The sequence below is a fragment of the Epinephelus moara genome, chromosome 4 (genome assembly GCF_006386435.1).
Source record: "Epinephelus moara isolate mb chromosome 4, YSFRI_EMoa_1.0, whole genome shotgun sequence".
NCBI lineage: Eukaryota > Metazoa > Chordata > Actinopteri > Perciformes > Serranidae > Epinephelus > Epinephelus moara.
In genome coordinates, this window is record NC_065509.1 from 17660408 (window position 1) to 17688397 (window position 27990).

The following is a 27990-nucleotide window of genomic DNA, read 5'->3' on the forward strand; positions in this document are numbered from 1 at the left end:
AAGGAGTGAGTCATGCTAAGCACCTCTTATCAGAACTGGACGTAAGCATGATGACAGCTGAGACAGCTTAACACCCTCTTATATGCTCACATCACAAATGACAACCTGCAGGGTGTTGACTCTGGCTGCCAGCTGAGGGAAATGAGCAGCGTCTGGGTGCAAAGTCCACTTCATACACACACAGACAGAATTACAGCCAGCAGAGCGCAGTTAATGTTTTCAAACCAGAGGAGCAAAGGTTCTGTTTCCAGTTTCTATGAATAACTGTTGATAAGAGGAATTCGGGTACATTGTCAGTTTCAGGTGAAAAGGGGTTCATTTTTGGCCAGAAATCCAAAATCTGTCCTTGTTTAACCTCAGTTTATTGGGCAATCCTTTTAGGATCTGTAAACCTAAAATTAACTGTCACAATGGTTTAAAAATGAGGATGTGTGCGGGGGGTGTTAGTGGGTTCAACGACGAATCGCATTGCTCATTTATCGCATCACGTGATCTGGATATTGTAACGTGGACCAAGAATAGACTCCGCAGATATAAAGTTTGGCATAGCCATAGCAATGCCCTTTATAAACAACAAGCCTGTCAACAGAAGCAAGTGCTAGCGGATAGTGGGTTAGCTTCCTACCGTTCGTTTCTAACCGAGGGGGGTCATCAACACGACGTGGCTCGAAGTGGCTCGTTCACTCTAAAGAGCTGGTTCAGAGACTCGGCTCATTCGCGAACGTCACAGCACTACACCATTGCCATGCAAAGAACTTTCTAAGCCCCTGTATGGTTCTTAAGAGGTTCTCTACTGGTTCTGTCCCCAGAAAACTAAACTGAAGAACCAGTAGAGAACCATTTGTGGTTCTTTAGAGGTTCTCTATTGGCTCTTCAGTTTAGATTAATTATATTTACTGGGGACAGAATAAAAACATTACCTTACAACAGCCTAAGAAAGGTGTATTTCTGGAGGATAACACATTAAATCAGTGGCTCTCAGCCTTTTTGTTCCCATGTGCACGGAAGTCAGTGAGCATTTCGTACAGGATTCTATATATTTAAGCCAACATTTAAAAAGAAATAATTTAAAATCATTCATATTTTAAGTAACAGTGTAATTTAGACACATATTGACTCGTCCATGGCATTTTCTGACATCATTCAAGGGCCCCTGGGGTCAGAAATTTAAAAACAACAGAGCTATATGGCACCTTTAATGGTTCTATATAGCCCTATTAGACAAAGGCACTGTATAGCACCTTTAAAAGACAGGTTCCCCCATGTCTATAAGCCAAAGAACCGTTTTGGAACACTGTTAAGCACCGTTTTTATCAGTGTACAGAAACCAGAAGACATGATTTCCATGGTACCTTTACTCAAGGAACACATAGCATTACAGAGTAATTTGAGACGGAACAGGAAGTGAATGACCTCAACAGTAGAAAGACCAGTTTCTGAAGGCTTGTGATTATCACCGTCCTGGATCAGAGAGGTCTGTCAGATAACAGTATAAAAGAAAGAAAAGAAATGACCAAAGAGGGAAAAACATGTTGGTCTACAAGTTCTCTCCTTACAAAAGCAAATCTTTACAATTTTACAACTTCATAGAAATTAAAAAAGTAAACATGTTCACATACCGTGTAAAAAAAACCAACTACCGTAATCAACTGATCTCTTAGAAAAAAAACAAGACATTCATTATAGGTTTTGTCAACAAATCAAATGGGATGGAAAAAGTCAAAAGTAGAATCTTTAACAGCATTGATGAAGTATTTGGTATAAACTGATTTCAAGGGAAACAATGATGAATGTGTTGGAAAAAGAAAACTCTAAAAGGTGAATCTGCACTGAGTCATAATTTGCAATGAACTGGTTTTAGTGGCAGCCACTGGAACATCTGATGATAACCCTGTTATGGTGGACGAGTCAAACTAAAGGCACACAGTTTGAATACTGAAGATAAAATGAGACAGGCTGTAAAAATAACGTCACATGATACAAATTGTAGTTTTATGGACAGAGTGAATTACATCAACAAATATCAGTCCAGCCTTTTAAACAGCACAGGCTTATAAACACTTCCTTCAAATGATCATTTTCATTTTGCGGAACTGAGTAAACAGTACGGTTAGACCGATATACTGGTTGGACTGGTTACAATGATCCTTTTTTTAATTCATTTAAACACTTAATCATGTCTCGTAACTTGAAAACTTCCCTATGATTGAATATTTGTGGAGATTAGTGTCACAAAGTGCTTGCACCAAATTTAAAATATTTGACTTTCATCACAAATATCAGCTTTGTTTTGTTTGTTTTTTACTTCATTCTAACACAATCAGACGCAGCCTTCAAGTACCCATACTGGTTGAACCCTGACACACAGTACTTCATCTCCGCAGTAACAAAAGAGCTTCCCTCTCCTCTCCTTTCCTCTCCTCCCCTGACACTGAAGACGGAGAAAGCCGACATGTGATAGTCGGTGTCCACACGTCACCAGAGCAGATGGGGCCTGAGAGGAACTTAAGTAACTGAGAAGCAGCCGTGTAGCCTGGTAGTTAGATCGAGTGCTGGAGCCACTTCATTGGTTGCGCTGATACGATCTCCAAAAGGAAGTGGGTTCGAGCAGGATTGGATTTAGCTAACAGGCTAGCAACTTTGCACTTATAAATAAGATGTAGGGAGGAGCGGGGAGCAGTCCTCATGACATCTTCCCTATCTGGATCTTCTTCCAGGCCTCTGAAGCGGTGAATATACAGGAGTCGATGATTCCTGCGACTGTGAACGTCCCGCCGACGATGGCACAGATCTGCAGAGAACAAGTCACTGTCAGTCTTCTATGGTTATATATTAATGATCCAATGTCAGCTGCTTCTAATCACAATCTATCAAAACAATACATCACACTGACTCTCCAGAATGTGCTGGAATCCAGCAAAAAGCTGTGCTGCAGCTTGACTCACAATCTTGAGCCATGACTCATAATCACATGATGAACACAGTCATATCCTACCCCCATGCCTTAAGTCATGATAAACCTAAACAACTCGAAAGACAAATAAGGGTGTAACTCATCAGCCTGGCAGCCAATTTAATCCTGACCGCATTATCAGTCAGGAGGAAAACTTCCTGATGAGGAGGTATGGGCTTAGCCAAAATTCCTCAGCTGGCAAGGTCAGGTGGGGAGAGGAGGCAGGGAAAAGGATGAGGAATTCAGGAGGAAAAAGAAATAAAAATATATATATTTTTAAGAAGCTCATAGGCGTACTTTGTTATTTTTGTACAGAGCTACGCTAATAGTTTCCCCGTTTCCAGTATGCTAAGCTAAGCTGGCAGGTTGCAGACTGTTCATATTCACCATATCAATATCAGTATTAATATTCTCATCCAACTCTCAGAAAAAAGGGAGCATATTTTCCAAAATGCCAATCATTTTCTGTAAAGTTCAGACTTCTTATGAGACAAAAAAGTAACCTAAAATCATGAAAGCAAATGCAAAAAGTGCAAACCTCACAGGCAGAGGCAAATTCCTGCAGTCAGCATGTCAACAGCACGTTGCCTCCGAACTTGCGACATCTGTGGCATTGTGCTGAGTGGTTAAACTGCACGTTTTAGAGTGGCCTTCTATTTTGACCATCCTAAGGCAGGCCTGTGTTTTAATCATGCTGTTTAACCAGCATGTTGATATGACACCTGTCAGGAGGATGGATTACATCGGCAAAATGCTCACTGTCACAGATTTAAACAAATTTTGTGATTTGAGAGAAAGGTTTCTATTGAGTGCATAAAAAAGTCTTGGATATTTAACGTCAACTTGTGACAAATGGGACCAAAAACAAAAGTCTTGCATTTATATTTTGTGTGTCCATTTTAATTTCTTATTATGAAATGTTTTGTTTTACATTTAACCTGTATTAACAGATTTTTCAGCAACACAGAAACACTGCAACAAGCTGTAAACACAACACTGACATGTCATTAGCTTACAAAGATTTCAAATCAAATGTATTAGGTAACAGTTGCTTTTAACACATCCAGCAAACACGTCAAATAATTAGCATTTACCTACAGTCGTGTTTCTGGTCACACAAGTCACTCTCCTTTTAGCTCGATTTTGGTCTCCACCAACTCCTGAGGGCAAAATACCTGTTTTTCGCTGCTAAATGTTGCACTATGTTCACCAGCTAGTGCTAACAATTAGCTGACAGCAGCTAAAAAGCTAATTAGAGCTGAGGGGAACATCATAATCGGATGATAATTCCCCTTGGGTTCATCAATAATGATTTTCATGTAATGCTCATTACTTTATTACCATTAATATGTCTCAATTTTTCCACATTCAGTCAGTCTACTACTCACTTTCATTACATGTGCATGTTCTTCATAATTTTCCACTCAAGTGGAAGGTGTTGAAGAAGCAGGTGAGATCATCCCCTGCCTTACAAACCATTTACAGTCTGATGTTTCGTCAGTGCCTCAGCAGCAGGGCTCCACCCATATACTTTTAAGATAGAAGTCTGATACAGATTCTTTTGTACCGAAGCTGCTGGTTGACAATATGTTTAGCAATGTTTAATATCTTTAAATATGACCACTTTAGGTATTTATTGTTATGTCAGAGAGCTGTATTCTGGTCAGGGTGGAAGAGCCTCTGAGGCAGTATTTTACATTAAGGACGCATTCACACTGGCGCTATTCGGTCCGCTTTAAACGAACCGTGGTCCACTTTCACAGATAGTTCGGTTCACTTGGAGTGGTGTGAACGCTCATTCCAACACTGGTGGGACCAAACACACGAACCCTGGTCCACTTGAAAACTGGGGGTCTCGGTTCACTTGCAAGTGAACCCTGGTGCGGTTCTGCTTACAGTGGGAAAGGCAAACGGACTATCCAGCAAACCAAAGAGAGAAGTGAACCAAAGAGAGGAAGTGACGTAGAGCGCAGTGCACTTTGGTGTTTGGTGTTTTTGTGGTGACCAAGCTGGCTGAAGGGGATGGATTTCCGTTTTCGGTCCGGGCCAATCTTCTTCCTCATGCTTTTTTTCTTCCTGGTCAGTGGTCGTTTCGGGTAATACTGCCCCCAAACGAGCAGCTGTTGTAACTGCGTGACGTTGTCCAGGCGGTTTGGTCCGCTTTAAAAAGTGCAGTGTGAAAGTGAACCGAACCAAATGAAGGTGTGAAATTTTTTCGGCATTCCCCGCCCAATTGAACCAAGTCCCCTGGACTATCCTGGTATGAATGCGCCCTAAGTACCTACTCACTGTTTAAATTGCTCCTGAAACCTCTAAGCCTTTACATGTGCACCAACATAAGGTGTGAAAAGTCATCTAGCGGGCCGGTTGTGGCCCCCGACCGTATGTTTGATACCCCTGCTTTAATGTGACTATATGTCCCCTCAAGTGTTAAAAGAGACCAAACCAGAACTAATAGAGGATAAATATTGGACTTAGATTCTGCAAGTGGACTGAAACAGCAAATTTGAAATGAATGCTAATGTAAAGGCCAATTTATACTTTCTGCATCCGTGTGGCCTTGACGGTCCACTTTGGTCCTTGTGACGTAAATGTCATCATCTGCCCATGTCTGTGACAGTCCACATCGAGCCCTATGTGGACATCTAAGTGGAGCCCATAAATTTGTGACTGCATGGACTGTAAACACGGCAAGCGCACCGACTTTGCATGGAATCTGCTGATGTGTAAATAGGTAACTGTTTGAGTTCACCGTATCGACTTAAAGGGTGAAAATAATGTCAGTGTCATGTTCACAGCTTGTTAATGTGCCCCCAAGTGACAAAAAAAATCAGTTATTGTAACTTGTTTAAAGTTTTCACTATATTTCAGACCTCTACAAGACCTTGAATCAAACTAAATTGATTTTATTCGAGAGCTTTAGTCCAGAGATTTTTCTGTTCCGGCAAAGCCCCGAGGGAAATTCACTCACTGTTGTGATGAAGCGGTAGAAGGGCTGTCTCCTCTCTGTGTACTTTACTGTGATTGGACTGAGGTCGTATCGGAACCAGATGGCCGGGATGATCCTGCCGGTGTGGCTGTAAGCGACGTACTCCTGTGTGGGTTAAGAAAGAAGAAAGAAAGGAAATGTGTAACAAACTTTAATGAGTTTTGGAGCTGTGCCTGGCGAGAGAAATCGATTTAATAAACACCAAGGCTGTTAATCTCATTATGTTTAGAGATGAATGTAGAGCAATCTGTTTTTTCATTCTTATCTCTTGTGGTGGCAGTGGTGCCTGTGAGTCACTACACAATTGGTTTCGGATAAAGTCACTCAAAAGTCATGAATGATTCACTGAAAATGAATCTTCGCTGAATACAACTGGTTAAGTAAGCGGGAGGAGGCTACAAAGTTTTGTGGGTTTTTGCGATCAGTGAGTTTACTGCAAAAAAGCATCCTCATTCACCACAACACACTCAGAGGGATGATGCATGCCTCAGCTGGACACTTATTTATGCTCTGGCAGTGAGATTTCGGAATATTCTGCTCAGGCCCTCATCCTCCTCCATTCACAGCTGAGCTGCACTGTTATGACCCCAAACTCCAAAACCCAGCTGTCAGTCAACACGCTTCTTGGAAGTATGTTTATGGTTTGTTGACATCTGGGGAGCGTTTCTAGTCACTAGGGGTGAGCTTTCACTTCCGGGTGAGTGCACAAGTTAACGCGGCGATACATGCTCTGACCATATGTTGGGATGGTCACGCTGCTGCCTTGACATGTGCAAGAACAACATATGACACAGGGGGTCTAACAGGTGAGAGGGGAAAGGGAAAAAAGAGGGACAGCAGGAGGAAGTCAGCACCTTGTTTGCTACCGTGTACTGGTAGGAGAACCTCTGTCTGCCTGAGAGGTCTTCGTACACTGTCGGAACAATCTTCAGTATGTAGTCGTGCGAGGCCAGAGCTGCAAGAGGAACAAAGTTATTTCAAATGAAAAAAAAAAAAGTGTCCAAAAATGGATATAGTTTTGATCATGACGCAAGTGGCTGGAGCCTTTCCATGTGAGATGCAGTGTCAGCTGTGTTTCCACTTTGGATTCAATAGACGTCCGCTAGGTGTCTCATTTCATTGCATCATTCCATGCCTTACATAAATGTCACACAGTGGCTATGATGAGTACATGTGCAGCGTGGATACGTACGATTAGATGACAGCCTGTCAGCCCCTCCTAACGCATTGAAGGCTCCTTGTACTTTCTGTACCTGCGTGACAAAGGAGAGAAAAGAGATCTGTGTTCAGCCTTGATACTGTACATCTCATCTGCATCTATTTTTTGCTGGGTGCGTTTAAGTGCGTGTCCTCACCTGGAGCTTTTCTCCGAAGGCCAGCTTGTGGATGGTGTGGGTCATGTCGGGGTTTTGGGGCTGTGCTGTAGCGCTGTGCGTGGACACATGGAAGTTTCCTGGTACCTAAAGACACACACGCACACACAAAGAGCTAGATTAGTTTGTGTGAGCACCTGCAACACATTTAGTTAACTAATGACCAAGTCTCAACACACCCACACTTGGTTGGAAACTAAATGGTCCTTGCCTCCGGAAGAAAAATCCACTTTAACACGTTTCACATATTTCCAAATATTCCACGAGCAAGAGTGTTAAATGTACAACTGCTGGGTTAATCATTTTTAAATGGACTGGAAAGACTGACGCACAAGATGGTGGTGGGACAAACGGGGCTTCCCAGGGCCCCGGCTGCAGATGTAACTGAAGCTGGTCCCAGAGCTCTTCCATTTAACATAACTCAATTTAGACTGGAGGAGGAAGCACGTCGGCCTCCTCCGTCTCAGGCAGGGGCCTCGTGTCCAAGACAAATAAACAACATATAGACCCGCAAGAATATCAGGCCTCTTACCCAATCCATCATAATTTAATTACTGGGCACAGAAAACGCAGACCTGTGCTTTTCTCTGAGGGAGGCCAGCTATATAAAACTCATATAGTAGTCGTGTTTCCATTCAATTATTACAAACTAATTTTAAGCAAATGTCACAAAAGAGAAATGCAAATTAGATGGGTTTCCATAAACTAGTTTTTTGCTATCAGTCTAGGCTTAGCTTTGCACAGTTGGCGGTGTAGGCTATGCTTTATGCATGGCTGCAATCTGCCTGTAAAAAGAGTAGAAGTAGAGGTTGCCAGTTGGAATCAAAACAAACCTCCTTGGCCATCTAACAGATCTACGAGAGAAAAGTTAAAACTGTGCTTTCATGTCAGCTAGTATTAGCCATGTTTCATGCTGTATGGAGAAGAAGATTAAATTTGCCGTTATGGGAATATCCAGAGTGTTTCGTCTAGTCCTGCCCCACTGTGCTGGGATTGGCTTGTACTCATTACGTTGATGCGTCAAGGTCGGATGTGATTAGGGCAAAGAGGTCATAGTAAGGATTACTACCACCCAATCTCTGCCCAGCAGGGTGGGACTAGTAGGAACGCTCCTAGGAGAAAGATATGCTTATGCTACATTCACATGGAATCGCGCAAACAGCAGACGGTAGACGGCAGACGGACAACACCTTCAACAACTCCAACAGAATGGCAGGACGGTAAAACAAAACATGCATGAGGAGATGTTGCGATGGTGACGCTGTATTGTTTAAAAAGAAGGAAATAAAATCTGTTAAATAAAATAATTTTGTGTTTATCATTTTATGTAATATTTCTTGTAATGTCCAGTAACTGTCTAGTTCGTCTGTGTTTTTGCTTTATGTGAAGAAGCTACGTAACATCTGGTGGTAAATTCTGTCGCAGAGGACGGCAGAGAGTTAAAATATTTCAACTTTAACAGCAATGCCATCTGCCGTTACTGTTGCCAGTACTCTCTGCCGGCCTCACCTAATTTTACCACCCAGCTTGCGTCCACTCTACCGTCTCTCTGATCCCGTATATAGGCAGGTTTAATGTTTGCTACATAATAACTTCCTCAACAAAGGCGTTTCCATATTCCATTAATAACATCAAGTCTTTTTTGACAAATGCAAAAACCACCTCAAGTGAAGAAGTGCTAACAAATTTTGCTGTTCCAATACAGCTTTTCTAACTGATTTCAAAATGTGCACATAAATCAGTTTAAGGAAACACGGCTAGTGTGTGTGAGTTATTCTTTTCCCCGACTCTACTCCATGATGAGGTCTTACTTTGTTGATGGTGAACTCTCCCTCAAAGCGACAACCATCGCCCTGGTTGAGAGGAACCTTCATGGAGTTGTCTATGTGACCGACCTCGTGGCGGCCCATCTCATCCTGGATGTCCAAACCCACCACTGAAGAGACAAAAAGACATGGGAGAGAATTAAAATATATAATGAACAGGACAGAATATTATACAGTTTTCTCTGCTGGTTCCAAACTCTGACTACACAAATTATAAATTAATGACAAAATAAACATCATTACAAATTAAAAAGTAGCTTAGTTTTAGACAAAATGAGTTATGTGAAGACATCACAGGCACTTTTCCAGATTTTTCAGACTCCTTATTGACTAAATGTTTCATGGTTAATCAAAGAAATGGTTGATAATGATAATAAACAGCTCATTTCCACAGTCAAATAACCCAACATGCACTTTTTCATTGACAGTGGAAGAGAAGGAGAAAGAGAGAAATTCTGCAGAGTGACCCACAGAGTAAACACACAAAGTCCAAACAGACCACCAATCCTCCTGCCTGTCTGTGATTTTCCATCTAGACTTCACTGACCCCCCTCCTGCAGGCCGCTGTGTGTTGGCACACTGGCAGTGGCCTATTTTCAGAGCCTGCCTGCGCCGTGTGTTGGCTAGCAGCGCAGAGAGGGACGTCTGCTGGACATGTGCTAAAAACCTCCACATGCCGTCTGTCTGACCTTTGACATTCAAGACATCTTCGTCCGTCCAGATCTCAAAATACAGCGCATAAACACAAGTTAGGTCTGCCGCTGTGAGTCTGTCCGAGCCGGTCGTTTCTCCTTTTTAAGACATTTAGGAGAGGAAGTGTGTTCATGTGAAGTGGATCGAGGGGTGGAGGGGGAGGGATTATTATAAGGTCATTACACGCGGTTCTGCTTTTCCGTGAGGTCACAAATCAAGACCTGGCAACCTGTAAAGGTCAGCGGAGTCAGACGGTGTTTAAATGTGGAACAGCGCAGCACAGCAGATAAACAGTGAAAAGGATGGAAATGCAAGCTTTCCATGAAAATGATTTATCCCTCACAGTAAGTTTGTAATGGATGACAACCTGTTTGGAGGTCTGGAAAATAAACTGATGTACAACATTAACTCACTGAGAGGACGGCTGAGGAACATTTCTACTCATTACATGCAGCTGCAGTGTGGTCACACCAACGTGTTTGAGCTGGTATTTAAGAGGGCCCCACATTTCTGCAGGAAAAAAAATCTGCAAATAAACAGAACCACCATACATACAATCACAGAGGGCTTTAATTGGAAACGGCACGAGACGGCCTTTGTTTAGGCACGCCATGAGTGCGCTCCTCTAAACACATGGCCGACAGCTGTGTGTCTGCATGCCAAAGCCTCTCTCGCAGAAATCTGGACTTCATTTTTCACACAGGCATTTATTAGCGTTGCCATTTTTGGATATCGCTTGAATCGAACGAATGTGGGCTTTCTGCGCTGCCCCGGCCTCGCAGTGTGTGTGTGTGTGTGTCATTGGGCATAGTTTCTGAGGGGAGTCATGGGGAGCAAATAACCAGTGACTGCTCTCCGTCCTGCCCACTGCTCCGACATCGAAGCACTGCAGACGAGCCAAGAGAGGCAACTCAGACTCAGATTACAGTTTTGTGGCAGCACGAGATCAAACAGAGGTGACACGGGCCTAAAAGCTAGTGTTATCTAGGAGCATAGCACAACACAGTCGCATAAACAAACCATTATGTGTCTGCGTCTTTATCTAGGGCATCATTTATCTTTCGCCTGTGTGCTGTGTTAAATGATAGGGTGTGGTAGGTGTGATAGTGTCTGATAAAGAAGAAAAACACAACTGTAAAAAAGGAGGCCGTAGAGAAAAGGAAAACACACAAGGGTAATGCAAAGAAATAGTGTAGAGTTGCATATGTGTATATATGATGTAAATACTCACAATCACAGTGTAAGTGTGGCAAACTGATGTTTAAACTCACTTCTATCTTCCCACCACTGTCTTTATCAGGATCATCCACATACAGTTCATTTACACTGCGATGGACAGAGAAGAGAAAAAACGGTTATATAAGCTCGAACCAAACTTTTAATGAGAGGAAAGAAAAAGTCAATTTGAGTATTAAAAAACACTCCTTTCTCCTCCAACACACACACCACTTTAACAGTCAAGGATTCATCTTCTGCCAATTTGCAAGGAAAAGGCATTTGTGTATCTCTGTTAGTGTAATTTCCTTCCTTTTACACCCCCTCCCCTCGCCGAGCCCTCCCTTATTACACATCACATCACCAAGCGGCTGACGCATGCACAAAGCCAATTTCCTGTGAGAAAACTGACTCCATTCATTGGTTGCAACACGGGCCGAGCTGAAAACATCATAATGAGGGCATTGACATTCATGATTAACTCCCCGTCTTTGATATTTCAGACAGCAGGTTCTGTGCCCGTGTGGCAACAAAGGAGCCGTCCTCGGGATTAGTGTGTTCTCCGCCGCAGGATATTACACCCTCATTCTGAGATCTGATGCTGTGATACCTACATTTCTGTGGCTATGAATCCCGTCAGCTCAGACAGGAACAAGAAGAGTATGAAGACACAGCAGAGAATGGAAACTGTGGGCAGAGAGAAAGAAAGTTAGTCCCCGTTGATTTTACGTATGGCATTTACTTCACATTAATCTCAAATTACGCCGGCATTTCAAGGGATGATGCAAACCAAATGAGCCGGGCTGTTCCAGCCATTAGGGACGGCTGACCTAAGGTATTGGCATTAATGAAATCACAGCAGCCATAAATTTTTTTCCCTAAATAGCTGTTTTACTGGCGGTGTTAAGCCTGCCATTACGCAGGTTTTTAAAGACCCTCCTACACTAATTACACATTAAATACCAGCACAACAGGCAGCCATGATTACAGCATATCTACTTTGAGAGGTGAGCTCATGCTATGCAAGTCATACAAACAGCTCTTTATAGTTTTTTTTTTTTTAAGACAAACTCACAAATCACTAAGACCAAAAATGGCTCCTACAAAGGAGCTTTAAAGGGACGGTTCACCCCAAAATCAAAATTCATATTTTACCTCTTACCTGTAGTGCTATTTATCAGTCTATAGTGTTTTAGTGTGAGTTGCAGAGTGTTGGAGATATTGGACGAAGACATGTCTGCCTTCTCTCAAATATAATGGGACTAGTTGGCCCCCGGCTTGTGGTGCTCAAAGTGCCACAAACATACATTTAAAAAACTCAACAGTAATGTCTCTTTACAGAAATCATGACTAGGTTACTCAAGATAATCCACAGATCTTGTTGTGAGCAGTTTCATGTAGGAACTATTTTCTTTTTAGCTAACTACACCTATCATCTGAATCACCATGTAGATGAAAAAGTGCACCTATTTATGGATCAGACATCTTGTGACAGCATGAGATGTAAACATCAATGGCGTCCTCCTCAGCTGATCTGTAACGTTAGCTAGCTCAGTGCTGCCAGGTGAGCTAGCAGTAGATGCACGCTTCTTTGGTGTGCAGTGATACAGTTGGTGGGTGTAGTTCAGTAGAGAGAAAGTAGTTCCTACATGAAACTGCTCACAACAAGGTCTGTGGATTATCTTGAGTAACCAGGTCATGATTTCTGGAAAGAGACATTCATGTTGAATTTTTCAAATGTATGTTTTTGGCACTTTAAACACCACAAGTTGAGTGCCATCTAGTTCCATTATATTAAAGAAAAGGCAGATATCTCTACAGCCAGTATCTCCAATTCTCGACAACTTACACCCAAAGAATCTAGGTTGATAAACAGCTCTACAGGTAAGAGGAAATATATGTATCTTTGATTTTAGGGTGAACTGTCCCTTTAAGAGTCCCACTAAAAGCGAGACAGAAACCAAATTAGGAATATTAACCTTTAATAATATGTATTTTTGTTCAGTCTGAGCCTAAATAAAGTGTGAGCTTAAAAAGGTGAAGCACCCAGGGTTTCTCTTTCATTTCATGTGTCAAACTAATCAGTCAAAGGGTCACATAAAACGTCGTCATGTGTTTACTAAGATAAATATGGAAGGAACTGATCTGTGTCTGCGCAACTGCGGTCTATCTGGTATGGTGAGAGCCTCGTCAGAAAGCTCTCACTCAGCAGGTGAGGTGTGTTTACGTGGCAACAGTATCCAAGGATGTCACAGTCACATGACCTTGTGGTTAGCAGGGCCGAACTTGTGGTTGGTGGAGGCTTTACATAAGGTAATGTTTAACCAACAAACAAAAGGGAGTGTCACTATGACACATAGGTCACCAATTCAGGTTCATTAAAAGGCTTGTACAGTAATTCTTGCCAGGCATCAAAGGGCACAATACTGGAAGTGGATTACTAAAGATCAGTGTAATGGGATGCTACTGTTTTAAATTTTAACAGCCCCGCAATGGAAATACTGACAAACCAAGTGATTTACAAAGACCTCATATGAGTGCTCTTTCACTTAAACTCAAGCTCATCCTTTTCCAGTGCTCACACATGATTCGAAATGGGTTCAAAAGTTCTTTCAGAGAGGAAGCTCTTTTTCTCAGAGCTGTGACACAAAGAATCGGATACAATAACACCATGAATCAGTCGGTGACATCTGAAACTAGCGCTGCATTTCCGTAATCAGACGTGCCAAGTATTTTTGTCCTGCCCAAGGATTGTTTTCTCCCACACGGCACATAAAAATGAGAATTTTCTATCAGCACAGGCAAGACAAACATATCGGGACACATGTGACATATGATGACAGAAAATAAGTCAAACAGCAGATTGATATATTATGTTTAAAGCTAGTACATCTCCGGAAACCACTGAGGCCAAAACAGAGTTATTGTCCACAGTAAATACCGTAAAAATTGAACTCAAAGGAATGTGGCCCTAAAACAGAATAACAAAAGCAGACGGGGTCAAATATTTGGCCTTTTGTGAAGAGGGGGAGTCTGTTTCTGGGTGCCTCTGAACAACACATACAGAATGTGAGTTGACCCGCTGCGGGTGAAGCAATAACAGTCATCTAAAAATCAACCCAATGCCCTCACCCCTAGACAGTGGATGGAGACAGGAAAGGGTGTTCACGGCGCACAGGAAGAACTTCCATCCACTTCCTCATGGGTGGAAACTGTGCGTATATGTTTAGCAAATCCATTCTCTTCCCTGTCATCCAGGAAGGTTGTTTATAATCTGTTAAAAAAGGCTCACTACTCGATGACAGCGCTGCTTAGCCATTCTGTCATCACTTTGGTTTTGGTTTAACATTTTGTTCTACCATGTCATCAGCTGACCAGTGGATACTGGTAATACTAGTAAATGACAGTGGAGCCAAAAATGTGTCATCAGGTCTTTTGCGTTTAATCAAGTGGTGAATAATCAATACACTTCCCTGGTTACACAATGACTTATTGATGACAAGTAGGAAAGCACATGACCTGACAGGAAAAGCATCCAGATTTCCACTGATGACTTCTCAGGTGCCTGAGGTGATGGCAGAGTATGATCATTAACATTCTTACCATACTAGTTTGTGCTAAAACAAGTACTGCCCCCATGCCGGATGACTCCATCAGGACGTAGTACTGCGCTCGGGCAGGTAGGTACTTGACTTACAGCTGTCATCTCTCCCTGCCTAAACTGTTCCCCAATACATCACCTCCCTTAAACTCCATAGGTATGCTAATAGCACCTCTTCATCCCAGCTTGGATTACAATGTCATTAGTTATTGCTATTTAAGAGCTGGCAGTTTAGACAGCATGACATGTGATATATGACGTCATAAATAAACCCTATTATTTGGATGAAAGTTACTGGCTGTATTTTTCACTTTAAGAAAAATAAATCACCTTACCTTCACGATACTAAGGGGGATGTTGCTATGAGTACCATTTAAGACTAAAGGCCGGTACATATGTCAGGTTTTTCAAACAGCAGAAGACGCACTAAAAAGCGAGAGCAATGCCATCATGGTGCACAAGCGCTTCCAAGCATGACAGCTGTAACCTGACCATGTGATATGATGAGGAACAATCAATCACAGCCACCAGACATCTTCTATTTCTTCCGTAAATTTCAGTATACGGTAACTAAGGAGGAAATGTTGATCATTTTAGTGCAGGACGACCCAGAGCTTTACATCTGTCCCATGGACAATACTTTAATACAGTGGTTCCCAACTGGTCCGGCCACGGAGTCCAGATTCCTCCTTAATCATTCGTTAAAGATCCATTTGGCCATGTTGTCCAGCTAGTTTGCTGTCTTTGTCGAGCAGCTGTCTGTTAGTCACTCATTCTACAGCAGGAAACTGCACGTTGACAAGCTTTGTGCCGGAAATTCACTGTACTTAAAAATAAAGCTTTTTTTTTTTTTACAAACTTGACATGTTTGCAAGTCACTTGCGGTCCATTCAGAATGGACCTGCGACCAACTTTTGGACCGCCACCCATCAGTTGGGAACCACTGCTTTAATACAAAACAGCGCCTGGAAGAAAATCTGCTCCAAACTCGGGATTCCTGGTAAGTAATGTCAGACACAACCTGCCTCTGCGCTCTTGAGAGTTGGCACAGGGTAGGCTCAAGAGGAGCATTCAGCACTCATGTAAAAGACATGGCATGTGCCCTAGCCCCAAATCGGCTGCTGAGATCGCTTTAAAGTAAATTACGAATGGGGTGTACAGAAACATAGTTTGACATCTTGGGTACACACTTGTTTTCTTTCTAGTAGGAAAAGAAGATTGATCCCACTCTGATGTCTGTATGCTAAATATGAAGCTAAAGCCAGTTAGCATAAAAACTAGAAACAGGAGGGAAACAGCTGGCAAAGCTCTGTCCAAAAGTAATAAAATCAGCGTACCAACACCTCTAAAGCTCATTATTTATCTTGTTAGTTTTCACCATACAAAAACAGAAGTGTAAAAAGTTGTGGTTTTAATATGAAGCTAGAGCTAATAGCCACTTAGCTAAGCGTAGCACAGTTCAAACAAAAACCGACCACCAGCACCTCTAATGCCCTATTTAACAAATTACATCTTGTTTGTTTAATACGTACATAAACTCAAGTGCAATTTGTCATTTGATTTGGTGTAAATTTGTTATAAATTGCTGTAGGTGAATTCTGGTACCTTCAAACAGAACTCTGCTAGCTGTTTTCAGTCTTTGTGCTAAGCTAAACCAGCAGTCATATTTTACGTACAGACATCAATCTTATCAGTTAACTTTCATCAGGAAAGCAAATAAGGATATTTTAAGTTTGTGACTGAATGGGAAATGGAAAGTTACTGCAACAAACTCAATTATATTCATCTTTACACACATACGTATGAGGACAAAGAGTCAGCTAAAACTCGACTGACCAAAATATCCAAATAAAAAACAACCAAAAATAGAAGCTCATAAATTTTGGCCCGTTTGTGTGTGTGTGTGTGTGTGTGTGTGTGTGTGTGTGTGTGTGTGTGTGTGAAGGACGACTCACTGAAAGCTCCTGTGTATGTGGGCTGGGTGAGATCTTTTGGCACTTTCCTGTAAATATCGAATCTGAGGAGTGAGAGGAAGAAAAGGGAAAGGGGTAGTGAGAAAAAAAAAAAAGAAAATGTAAACACTGCTGAGAAAAGAAGCACATTCTGTACCCATAAGGCTTTGCGATATTACAGAAGAGAGGTGGAATGTTAGCTCTGGACCAACGCCATTACACACAACAGGTCCAGACAGCCAGCCGCAACACACACACACACACACACACACTTTTTACAGGGTTACACCTCTTCCTCTGAATGTGTGCTCTGTAATTTTGACCTGACCCCAACAAAGGTCTCTGACACTCAGCATATACACAGGAAAACACAAAGCCAATGCAAACAAACACACACACCAGTGAAAAGACACACACTGGGATCATAAACATAACTTCAAATTATACGGTTTGATCCTTTTGGCAGAGAGTGTAAGTTACCGTACAATTACATACAGTACCACTCGCAGTGAAGGATTCAGTCTGACAGAAACACGCAGCAAATTTATTCTCATCTGAATCTTTAACTTGACATTTTCGTATCGACTTAGATATTTTCAGATTGTGCTTCAATCAGTGAATCAGAGGCGGAGGAGGATCATCGCACCCTGACACAATCAACTCTCTTACGAAATACTCTTGTTGCCTATTTGGGGAGCTGAGAAGGTGAGGAAAAAAAATCTGCTACTCAACACCAAAACTATTTAGGTTCATGAGTTCTTGCACATGTCCTTTTTGGGCAGTGAAACATTTTCGACCCCAAACTCCATCGCTGACAAATCCCACCCACTCCCTCTTCTCATCCCCACTCTCACACTTACTCCCCCTTCCTCATCTCCTTCCAAAACACATCTGTTCACATCTCTTGCACCGAGAGCTGTCGGTGAAATAACCACAGCTGATGCAATGCAGGGCGGAGGAGGAAGTGGGAGGGAGGGCTTCCTGTCCTGTCCAGCCCCGACCCTGCTGCTTCTCTTGTTTTGGCTCAGCTTTGTTTTTATCTGCCGCACACAAAAAAACCAAAAAAAAAAACTGGATCCTAAATGCCTCAGCCAGCTTCCCTCCATCTCTTCCTCTGATCCACATCCATCTATAACTTCCTGCGCCCATGTCCCATTAGTATTAGATCACTGTGTGTTTATAGCAGGCCTGGCAGGATATATAGGACAGGCAGCACAGAGAGGGGCTGGGCAGGGAGGGGTCGCTCTGTATCAGGATCAGAATAACTTCTAGTGTAACACACTTCCTGAATGTTAAGCTTTAGTGCGCAGAGGGATTCTGTCCTCACGTTCCTCTCCACCCAGCCACAGCGCTGACCTCCTGAGGCCACCAGACAGGTGGAGCTCCGCGATATAATACGCCACTGTCATGTGAAAACCTTGAAAGTCTAGTTTTGAGGAATTCCGTCTTTCAGAGGATTACATGCTCCTCTGTGGGTTCACCTGTGATGACAGTACATGACCCGTGTTGTTAAAGGGGAACTACGCCCATTTCTAAAATTCATACATATTATTCCCATGATCTAAGACAGTCCGAAGAAATCGGTCAACATGAACAACCCAAATCCAAAAGCTAGAGTGCTAAAACTCAGATTTGTGATGTCATCAAGTACAAAGTCTGGAGCTACTCCACAGACAATGACTTGGGAAATATGTTACAGATGACACTGAGAGCACCCAGGGGAACCTTCTGAGTATATGGGTACATTTTCTGTTTCAGAGCTGAGAACACTACAACAGAACAAAGCTCATTCTGTGGGTCCACTCATCGTCTATGGAGCAGCTCCAGACTTTACTTGATGACATCACAAGTTAGAGACTTATACCCCTTTTCCACTAAAGTTAGCGTGTGTTTTGAGGTTTTTTTAAACACCAGTAAACCTGCTAGAAATAGGCTTTAGACTCCTTTCATGGCACTGCAGTAGACGAGTATGCTTTTCTGTGTGTGGGGGGTTGTTTTGGAGAGTCACGTTCAATGTTACGGACAGGCTGGAGAACAGGTAGACAGCAGAAAGGAGCATGAAGGCCAGTGAAAACTTTACTGTGGTTAATTGTTTTTATTTATCTCTTACTTATTCAGTCTTTCTTTTAAACTCAGTGCAAACTAATTTGGATCGATGTTTGAGCACTGTCTAGGTGGAGACGGGAGGTATTTTGTGATGACTTGTCATTACATCTTGCGGGTAAAGTAGCTAAAATTAACATGTTCACCTGGATGTTGTGTTCCCAGCAATGCTGAGTGTAAATGCCGATTAAAACCTTTCCAATTGCATTAAAAATCCGGATGTTAGCGCGTTTAGTGGGTTTTTGTGTAGTGTGAAAGAGGCTTTACTTCTCTGGTCTCTGGCTTTGAGAGAGTACCTCATGTTCACAATATTGATTAAACTTTCCTAGCCCATGGAAATAACATTAAAATACTCAATTGTGGTGGAATTCCATTAAGGAAACCTTTTCAGCTCAGTTAGTTTAAAAAGCTTTAAATGAGCTTTTGATATAGCAGCAAACAACTATGTGCTATGTAAAGATAAAGTGGATTAATGGCGTCCTGAGCAGAGAATAAAGTCACGCGACATCTGTGTGTCTTGTAATGTAAGATTCTCTGTGGTTTGTTGTGGTACATGGTCCAGCTGTGTGTGCATATTAATGCATTTGATTCCCTGTGAGTGTATCCCACTAGCTAGCTAATCACCGCCGCTTGTCACTGTGCTCATACATTTGTTACTGCTGATATCGGGGCAGCATGGTCATGGAAGTGTAACACCCTCCAGTTCCCCGGAGGTTAACACTGTTAGCTTGGTCAACACTGTTGCTGTTATTAGCACTGTTCACGCTGTTAGCACTGTTAGCTGCTAGCCACCAGCTTAGCTACCTCCATGTAGAGAACCATGTGTAGACAGATCTTAGAGAGACCACCAAAATTGACTACATACGCAATATGTACAAATAATTAAATATATGATATCAAGCTAGAATACTTTATATTGTCACAAATTATTACTAATGACGCAATTTTTAATACATTTTAAATATGTAGCGGATAGCCTACACATGGATATTCATTTTGGGTTAGTGGTACACGTGAGCTCTTTTTAAGTTCTACTGAAATTAAAATAGACTTTATATTGTTTTCATAGCACATAAATACATCTTGGTTATATTATATCACACAAAAACAAGCCATCTTAAAATAGTTGTTTGTACATTTAAAATCGTAAATGTTTTTACCCACTTTACCCAACAGCTGAGGGCAGTTGATTTGCCTTTGAAACAGAGTTTCGAAGTCTACACCCGAGACCAGGTTATTAATAGTTAGAGAGATCCTCACCTCTTGCTGTGGGACCACAACCACTTATTTTTAGCAGTCACAGTTTCCCACCACTAAACTTGAACATGAACAAGGAAACAAAATCTCAGTTGTCTGGTTACTCGAGACGAGAGATGGAAACTGATGCTACTTTAAATAGTCTCGGATGGATGTTACTGTACATCTGTCCACCGACAGTGTGGACATATCTGGACACAGGACACAAGGTCTGAGTTACGCTCGATGTTGGGGGGTCGGAGATAAGGACAAAAATAACAGAATGACATCACAGCGCTATCTTGATATTGATATGATACATTGGGCCTCAGGAAGTGATATACAAACAAATTTCACCAGTGTTTTCTTGTATTTGCTGTCCTCTGACAACATAAAATTTTCATGAGCAGGCGAGAGCACTCTTATCAAGATAAGAAAAAAAACATCTTGTTTTCACAGTCCAATAATAGTTTGTCAAACACAAGGAAACATGTTTTAAATTTGACGAACATCAAAAATTGCAGGAATATCATATGATCACATTTAGATAATTATATGTTTTAGAGTAATTATGATGATTGGCTTATTACATTTATGGGCTACAGAAATACAATTGGTCCCTTGATCCCAATTAAGACTATAAAACCCTTGGATGTTATTGCGTACATTCAGCTTCTGACTGGCTTACATGCTGCTCTTAGCTGCTTTGTTCCTCTGTCGACACAGTGTTTACAGCATCACAAATGTTTTGTCATCGCAGGGTTTTTGAATTTCCTGTAAGGCTATTAATGACGCTCTGGAAAATAACATTTACTTTGTCTAAGTTTATTTACTGTTACGACGATTTTACAGCCGCTGAAGTTCTTCTTCCTCCAGCCTTTTTTTGGCGGCACGTCTCCAGTTCTTGGTGCATGTGCCTGAGTATTTCCACACGGCACAACACCTGCCCTTATAGAGTGTTAAGGGGATGTTACCTGTGCTAATAAACAATCAGCCATCCTTGAACACACCAGGGGAAGAGTGGATTTGGGTGGTTAAGAATGTCTGTTACATCTAAAGTTGACTTCTCTTATTTTTCTCTTAACAGAAAATTTAGAGAAAAGTTATGAGAAATTTAAGAGAATTTTGCTGCATGAGGTCCAATGTTTATAAGTAAGAAATCTGACAAAGCTAACTGTGTGTTGTATTACAAATAAGGGTGGAGGAAAAAAATCCATACATCATAGTATTACGATATTTTGCATGACGATATTGTATCAACACAAGGACGCTAAGTATCAGTTTTTATTATGACAATTCTTAATATTGCCAATACAAATTCAACTTTTGGTAGCCTACTAGAATAATAAAATGAATTGCTTTTTCAGTCCACTAGACAGATTCTCCTGCAATAAAAATGACTGAATGTTTAATTACTAGATAAAATGGATGTTGACAAAGTTTTCTTTTGAGGACATAATTTGTGATTAAAAAACGGTAATAAATCACAATACTCTTATTTCAGCATATCATAAAAACATTTTAAATCACAATAATACTTATGTATATATAACTATATAAATATGTATATATAAGTATCATGATAATATTGCATAGTGGGGCCTCTGGTGATTCACATCCCTTGTTACAAATAGCCTACATTATGCAAATCTGGGAAAATGTGAATCACCTGCACTACTTCTAAGCATATACTATTATTTAATTGTTTGGAAATAACATTTAAACGACAGAATATGAAGTACTTTAAAAATGTAATGATTATTTTTTTATTTAGCTTTAACACACTACGCTTCATCCATCCATCCAACCATTCTGATCCGCTTATCCGAGGCCGGGTTGCTGGGGCAGCAGGCCAAGCAAAGCACCCCAGACATCTCTCTCCTCAGCAACGCTTCCCAGCTCCTCCTGGGGGACCCCAAGATGTTCCCAGGCGTTCCCAAGATATGTAATCCCTCCAGTGTGTTCTTGGTCTACCCCGGGGCCTCGTACCAGTGGGACATGCCCAAACACCTCTAACAGGAGGCATCCTGATCTGATGCCGAACCACCTCAACTGAACTCTTTCGACGCAAAGGAGCAGCGGCTCCACTCTGAGCTCCCTCCGGACGTCCAAGCTCCTTACCCTATCTCTAAGGCTGAGCCCAGCCATCCCATGAAGGAAACTCATTTCCACCACTAGTATCGGCGATCTCATTTTTTCGGTCACTACCCAGAGACGCTGTGCTTCGGTCTCATTTAAAATAACATATGATTGAATTTCTAAAAGTGCAGTAAAGATATTGCTGCAGGTGAAAATACTTTTTATAACATCTATATACTTTTGTTTAATTAAACTTACATATGATATTAAGGCAGCATTCAAAATATATCATAAAGCAAAGTAGTGTTTGTCTTTAAAGCATTGTTGTACATCATTTTAAATGTGCTGATTTAAATGTAATATACTTAAATACTTGAACTACACATCTGATACACTCACTTGAGCTTGATGAGAACTCAGCTTCACTTAATTACCTCTGCTCAGAACACTTTGTATTCATGAATACTAATGTTGACTCTTGAGAGTTCACCTCTCGGTCTACCGCTGACGTTTGTAATTTCCTGAATTACAGTCAACACATCTCCCTCTGTCACTTCCTACTGCTCATTCTTCTGTAAAAAAGGGGCACAGATGTTTTGTTATTAGTGAGGACATGGTGTACCAGCAGCATCTCTCTGTTGACACCACAGGGCCTCTTTTCAAGGAAGGGCCCTCACTAAATAAACCATATCTCGCAATGAGTCATGGTAAGCTAGTGGTTCATCCTTTTCGCTAAGTAAACCTGCACAACGGATGTTTATGATTAATTTCTCTCCTCGCATATGATCATCTCACATCACAAGCCGCGAGCAGCACATGCACCTACGCCTTTCTCTACGTAGGTCGCTATTCATTCATCTGCCTCGAGTGTACGTCAAGTATCAAACAGCACACAGTCACCCATCACTGTCATGATAAAGAGATATGACATCTATTGACACTGAGCATCCTTGCTTAAGTCACCATGATTTAATCAACCAAGAAGCAAACACACGACATCACCTGGTTAGCCCAAACCGAACCTGCCTGTGTCAATATATGACATAATGTTAAGGTCATTAAACTTGAGGATAAAAGCCTTTCAGTTATTCACTCATTCATTCAGAGGGGCTGCTGTTGAGTCATTCTGAATCAGGTTATCCTTATCTTTAGGAGCTGATCTATATTACTGCTGAAACACCATTCGGAGCCTTTCAAAACAATTAGCCTATGTCTAACAGGCCTACATGTTTTGTATTAGTATACGAGTTAGTACATTAGTACAAGTAAAAATAAATGAGCATTTAAAGACGGGATGTGAAGAAAACTCTTTCTGAGTGGGGGATAATTTGAGCAGTTTAAATCAGTAACTGTGTCAGAATAGTAATAATAATACATAAATTAAAGATATCAACAAAGAAAAAAGATTATATTTCATAATCAAATTGAGACAGAGTGCTGACTTGGATATGATCTGAACTTTTTATTTTATTTTAAATAAACGTCTTAGCTCACAATTTAAAACTCATATATTTTGATAGTACAAGGCCAGGGGGCAGAAAACCGATACAAAGTTCATTTAAGTGGGCCTCCTATAGCCTAGGTTTTACGTTGTTTTGACGGACAGACATTAGAGTAGCAGTACGACTTCAAATATTTTAAGTACATTTTAAAGGATAAGGTCAGCGATGTTCTATATTTCCTTTTTTGGGCAACAAATCCCATTAACACTCAAAAACTAAGAATCAAAATAATCAAACTAACAAATATTGCGACAAGTACCTAAAGCCTGAAATATGTTCACAACAACTCTGCTGCTGTAAAACACTAAATGTGTATTAATCCGCAGCTGAAAATAGTCCAGAACAAATGCGTTATCAACAGAGCAAAATGTCTGTTTTTTTGCTTGCAATGTGATCGACAATATTAATTTAAGATTACAACTTTTTCTTATATCTCCAGAGTTGTCGTCGGAACTCGGCGGGCAAAGATTGGATTTGTGTCTCAATATCAACCCCAAGGAAATGACTATGTCTTCTTTAACAATGAAACTATAATTGAGAGTCATTTCTTCAAGAATTACAACCCTAGTGTACACCAGTGACCTTGGGGTGACACTGACAGGGGTCACACAGTTATGAAAGTTACACAGTGCTGGTTTCGGTCTTTCACCAGGACTTGTTGACAAACCGAAAAAGAAGACCAGCTGTAATCCTCTGACATTCAATAAACTTAATTTTGATGTACTTAAGCAACCCAGCATTCTGGGAATACATGCTACCCTAGCGTATGGTGAAACCTACGGTAATCGATGCCGTTACACACTCTCACCCTGGTGACTAACCCCTCAGTATTTCTAAAAGGGTGAAACCTGGAAACGTGTAGTTAGTTGGTCAATTGAGCAACTTCCACCTGTTGTAATGTAGTTGTTGTGTGATCAAGGCATCGAGTCAGTGACCCATCCAAACAGGACATGACCATGTGATGACCCTATGACACACCTGCTCTCACACAACCCTCATGCATGGGTCATAGTGTTGTAGTGCAAACAAGAGTTACGTCAGATCCTGTGTGTTGGTAAATTATCTGTACAACACAGCTGTGGTCTGTGAGGCGGACGAGCGCAACTGTGATTACTCTGACAGACAGCTCATGTGTTATCCAGGGCTGCAAGTGACGATCACTTTCATCAGCCGTTACCAAGGTAACTACTACAAATAGCTTGTTTTATCAGACAAACAGTCCAAAACCCCCCCAAAAATTTACAGTTACATAAAACACAGAAAAGCAGTGAATCCTCACTCTGGAGAAGTTGAAATGAGAAAATGTTTTAAATGATCAAATATTGATTATCAGAACATTTTTTTGGCACAAGTGTGTCTCACCTCGTAAAGTGAATATTTTTACCTGATTGTGGTCCAAATTAACTGGCACTAGATATTACCAATGAAAATAATGTGACATGCTCCTTGTTTAAGGAGACATCTATCATATAGAGCTAAAAGTCAATTAATGAAACAGTCGCTCAACAAACAAATAATCAGCAACCATTTTGATTATCAATCAATCAGCTGTCATTTTTTTCCAACAAACTAGTAAAACAAACATTCTCTTGATCAAGCTTCTCAGATGAGAGGATTTGGGGCTTTTCTTTTTCATATTATTGTAAACTGAGTATCTCTAAGCTTTGGTCAAACAAAAAAAGACACCTGAATATGTTCCCTTATGTTCTGAGAAGTGGGAAGTGACGGGCATTTTTAACTACATCTTGACATACAGAGTGCTCCAGGAAATGAGTCCTGAAACCCAGAAATGAATTTGCATTTTAGTATTCCTACTTCCCTTGTCTCAGAGTCAGTGTTTTTTTGTTTTTTGTTTTTTTTAAATCGGTTTTCGGATAGGTGCCTGAAATAAGGTCTGTGGTTAACACAAGCTGAGAAATGTTCATGTTTTATTCTATGACATAAAATATGTCAGTAAATAGGCCACTCTTAAAATTTGAAGCCTTTGTGTGTCTTGAAAAAGACGGTTGCTAAGGGGCTAAATAAGGACGCATTCACACTGGCTCTATTTGGTCCGCTTTAAACGAACCCTGGTCCGCTTCCACGGATAGTTCGGTTCGTTTGGAGTGGTGTGAACGCTTATTCGAATACTGGTGTGGACCAAATGAGCGAACCCTGGTCCGCTTGAAAACTGGGGGTCTCGGTTCACTTGCAAGTGAACCCTGGTGCGGTTCGCTTACAGTGGGAAATGCAAACGGACTATCCAGCAAACCAAATAGAGGAAGTGACGTAGAGCACAGTGCATTTTGAGTGGAAAAAAACAAAGCCAACAGCGCAAACTGGGAGAAGAAAAAAAAGAAAAAGTTGGAAAATGTCTCCTGGGCGGATGTGGAGTAGGGAGGAGGTGCAGGCGCTAATTGATATATGGTCAGAGGACTATATATCGCAGTTGGTTGTGGCTACCCACAATGGTTTCCCGTCTTTGGTCCTGGCCAATTGATGAACCGGTTTTTCTTCTTCCTCATGCTTTTTTTCTTCCTGGTCAGTGGTCATTTCGGGCAATACCGCCCCCAAACGAGCAGCTGTTGTAACTGCGTGACGTTCTAAGCAAAATGCAGTGTGAAAGTGAACCGAACTAAGTGAAGGTGTGAAATTTTTCGGCATTCCCCGCCCAATCGAACCGAGTCCCCCGGACTATCCTGGTGTGAATGCGCCCTAAGACTACAGGACGTCATTACACCAAACATGGCTTTACGGCCTTGTTGTGATGGCAACGTTAAAGTCATGCGACCGTAGTGTAGTTCATTTATAGCCTAACGTTAGCTTCTTACCTCTGGGGATTGCATTTACGCTTTAAAAATTATAGAAGTGGTATTTATTTGTGAAGATTATCTTGCTGAACAACATGTGTAAGCATCATAAAATTGTGTTTGCCATAGAGATTATTTTTTGCAATAAACCAAAATCCAGTGGAAAATTTAATTTGCTTTTTGTCAAGGGAACCAGGGTGACATAAGTTCTGCATTGCCCTACAAAAAAAATCATCCCTGCAGCACTCTACAGACCAAAGGATTTAATGATTTAAACTGTATATTATTAAATCGTAAATATAATTGTTAGTTGCAGCCCTACAACTTCCTTTTTTATTTTAATTGTATAAAGTTAATACTTTCCACTCATATTTTCGGACTGAATAAGTGGGCTACCTGTGACCATGACAGCCTGACAGTATCCGTCACATATGAAGTAACCACATAGTGCAAACATCCTGTCCTCTATTTTGATTAGGGTGTGCTCTATTTACAGTTTCAACAGCCATGTGGGTGTGACTGTCAGCTCTGTGCCTGTTGCCAGACCATCTATAGATTAGCTGAACGGCTCTGTTGTCAGGTGTATTTCCGACTGTTCCTTACCTGTTTCTGACTGTTTATTGGCACCCAATGATTCTGAAAACTGCCTCTGTTAGTGAGTTTGGAGAATTATAGACTTTTGATGTGTGAATAAGATTAGATCAGGCCATCACGTTTGTTTAGTAAAATGCAGCTATGACAAAACAGTATTGACTGTTGAGTTTTACTATGCCCTGGGGTCACTGTAATCAGTGTCACGTACTGCAAATTTCAGGATGGATGTGGAAATCTGCACATGCGCAGGCAGGAGCCCTCACAAAAACTCTGTGAGCATACCTGAGCATCACTCCACCGACTCAACACATACTCTACACCCCTGTGACAATGCAGCCCATTCATTCCCAATGTGAAACACCACTGTTTCAACTTTGACTCGCTCATTAGTAGGCGATGCTTTGCCCACCGTTTATTCATCCACAGCTCACAGACTGTCAAACACCGCCACCGTCCCTCCACAGCTCACCCAAAATAACCGGAAGCTCCGTACTCACCTCCTAACATCGAAAGGCATGATGCTTGCACGTTTGACAGGGGGATAAGCGGACAAAGCTACAAACAACGGGCTAACATACAGCTCCCTTCAACGCTACCGGTTGTTCATCGGTACCGGGCTGACGTCAGCTTAGGACGCTTTGCAAAAGCTGATTGGCTGAGAGCTACTTCCTGTTCGCTCTGATTCTGCTTCCGGTGAAAGCGCTGCATCCTTTATGTCAATTTACGTTTGCTGAAAATTTTTATATATATTAAAATAAAATAATCACATAGCACATGAATACTTAGTCTTTCATCTATGGTTTAATTACTAAATAACCCGCCTTGTAAAAAAAAAAAATCCTTTTTTATTTATTTATTTTATTTTTTATTATCATTATTTTACATAAACAATAGATTTTCCCCCAGTTATAATACATTAATTTGTCAGGGACCACGCACACAAATGTTTTCAAGTCTCTGGATAAATAATATAGCCTCAGGGTAACCTTCTAATAAACTTTTAAATCCATTTATTTCTTAACCTACATAAAAATACATGTACAATCCATCTGTTTTCCCCAGCCAAATGTTAAAATGACATCCTA

At 41.3% G+C, this 27990-nt stretch overlaps 1 protein-coding gene across 1 annotated transcript; it reads right to left on the minus strand.

Annotated features, from left to right (window-relative positions):
- Positions 1 to 1337: 1337 nt before the first annotated feature.
- On the minus strand, positions 1338 to 27553 carry ergic1 (endoplasmic reticulum-golgi intermediate compartment 1). Its single transcript, XM_050042703.1, has 10 exons — positions 27403 to 27553; positions 16606 to 16667; positions 11664 to 11736; positions 11066 to 11160; positions 9127 to 9251; positions 7298 to 7402; positions 7135 to 7195; positions 6797 to 6897; positions 5925 to 6047; positions 1338 to 2791 (listed from the first exon to the last, which is right to left on the minus strand). Exons 1-10 carry the CDS (start codon positions 27420 to 27422, stop codon positions 2684 to 2686), a joined length of 873 nt encoding a protein of 290 aa, XP_049898660.1. The 5' UTR covers positions 27423 to 27553; the 3' UTR covers positions 1338 to 2683.
- Positions 27554 to 27990: the final 437 nt, after the last annotated feature.

Excerpts from the sequence above, each read along its gene's own strand:
- ergic1 (XM_050042703.1), bottom strand. The coding sequence starts at position 27,422 with ATGCCTTTCGATGTTAGGAG. Across the intron at positions 11,161-11,663 it reads GGATTCATAGCCACAGAAAT|TGTAAATGAACTGTATGTGG; the intron begins GTAGGTATCACA and ends TGTCCATCGCAG. Across the intron at positions 7,403-9,126 it reads GAGAGTTCACCATCAACAAA|GTACCAGGAAACTTCCATGT; the intron begins GTAAGACCTCAT and ends GTGTGTCTTTAG.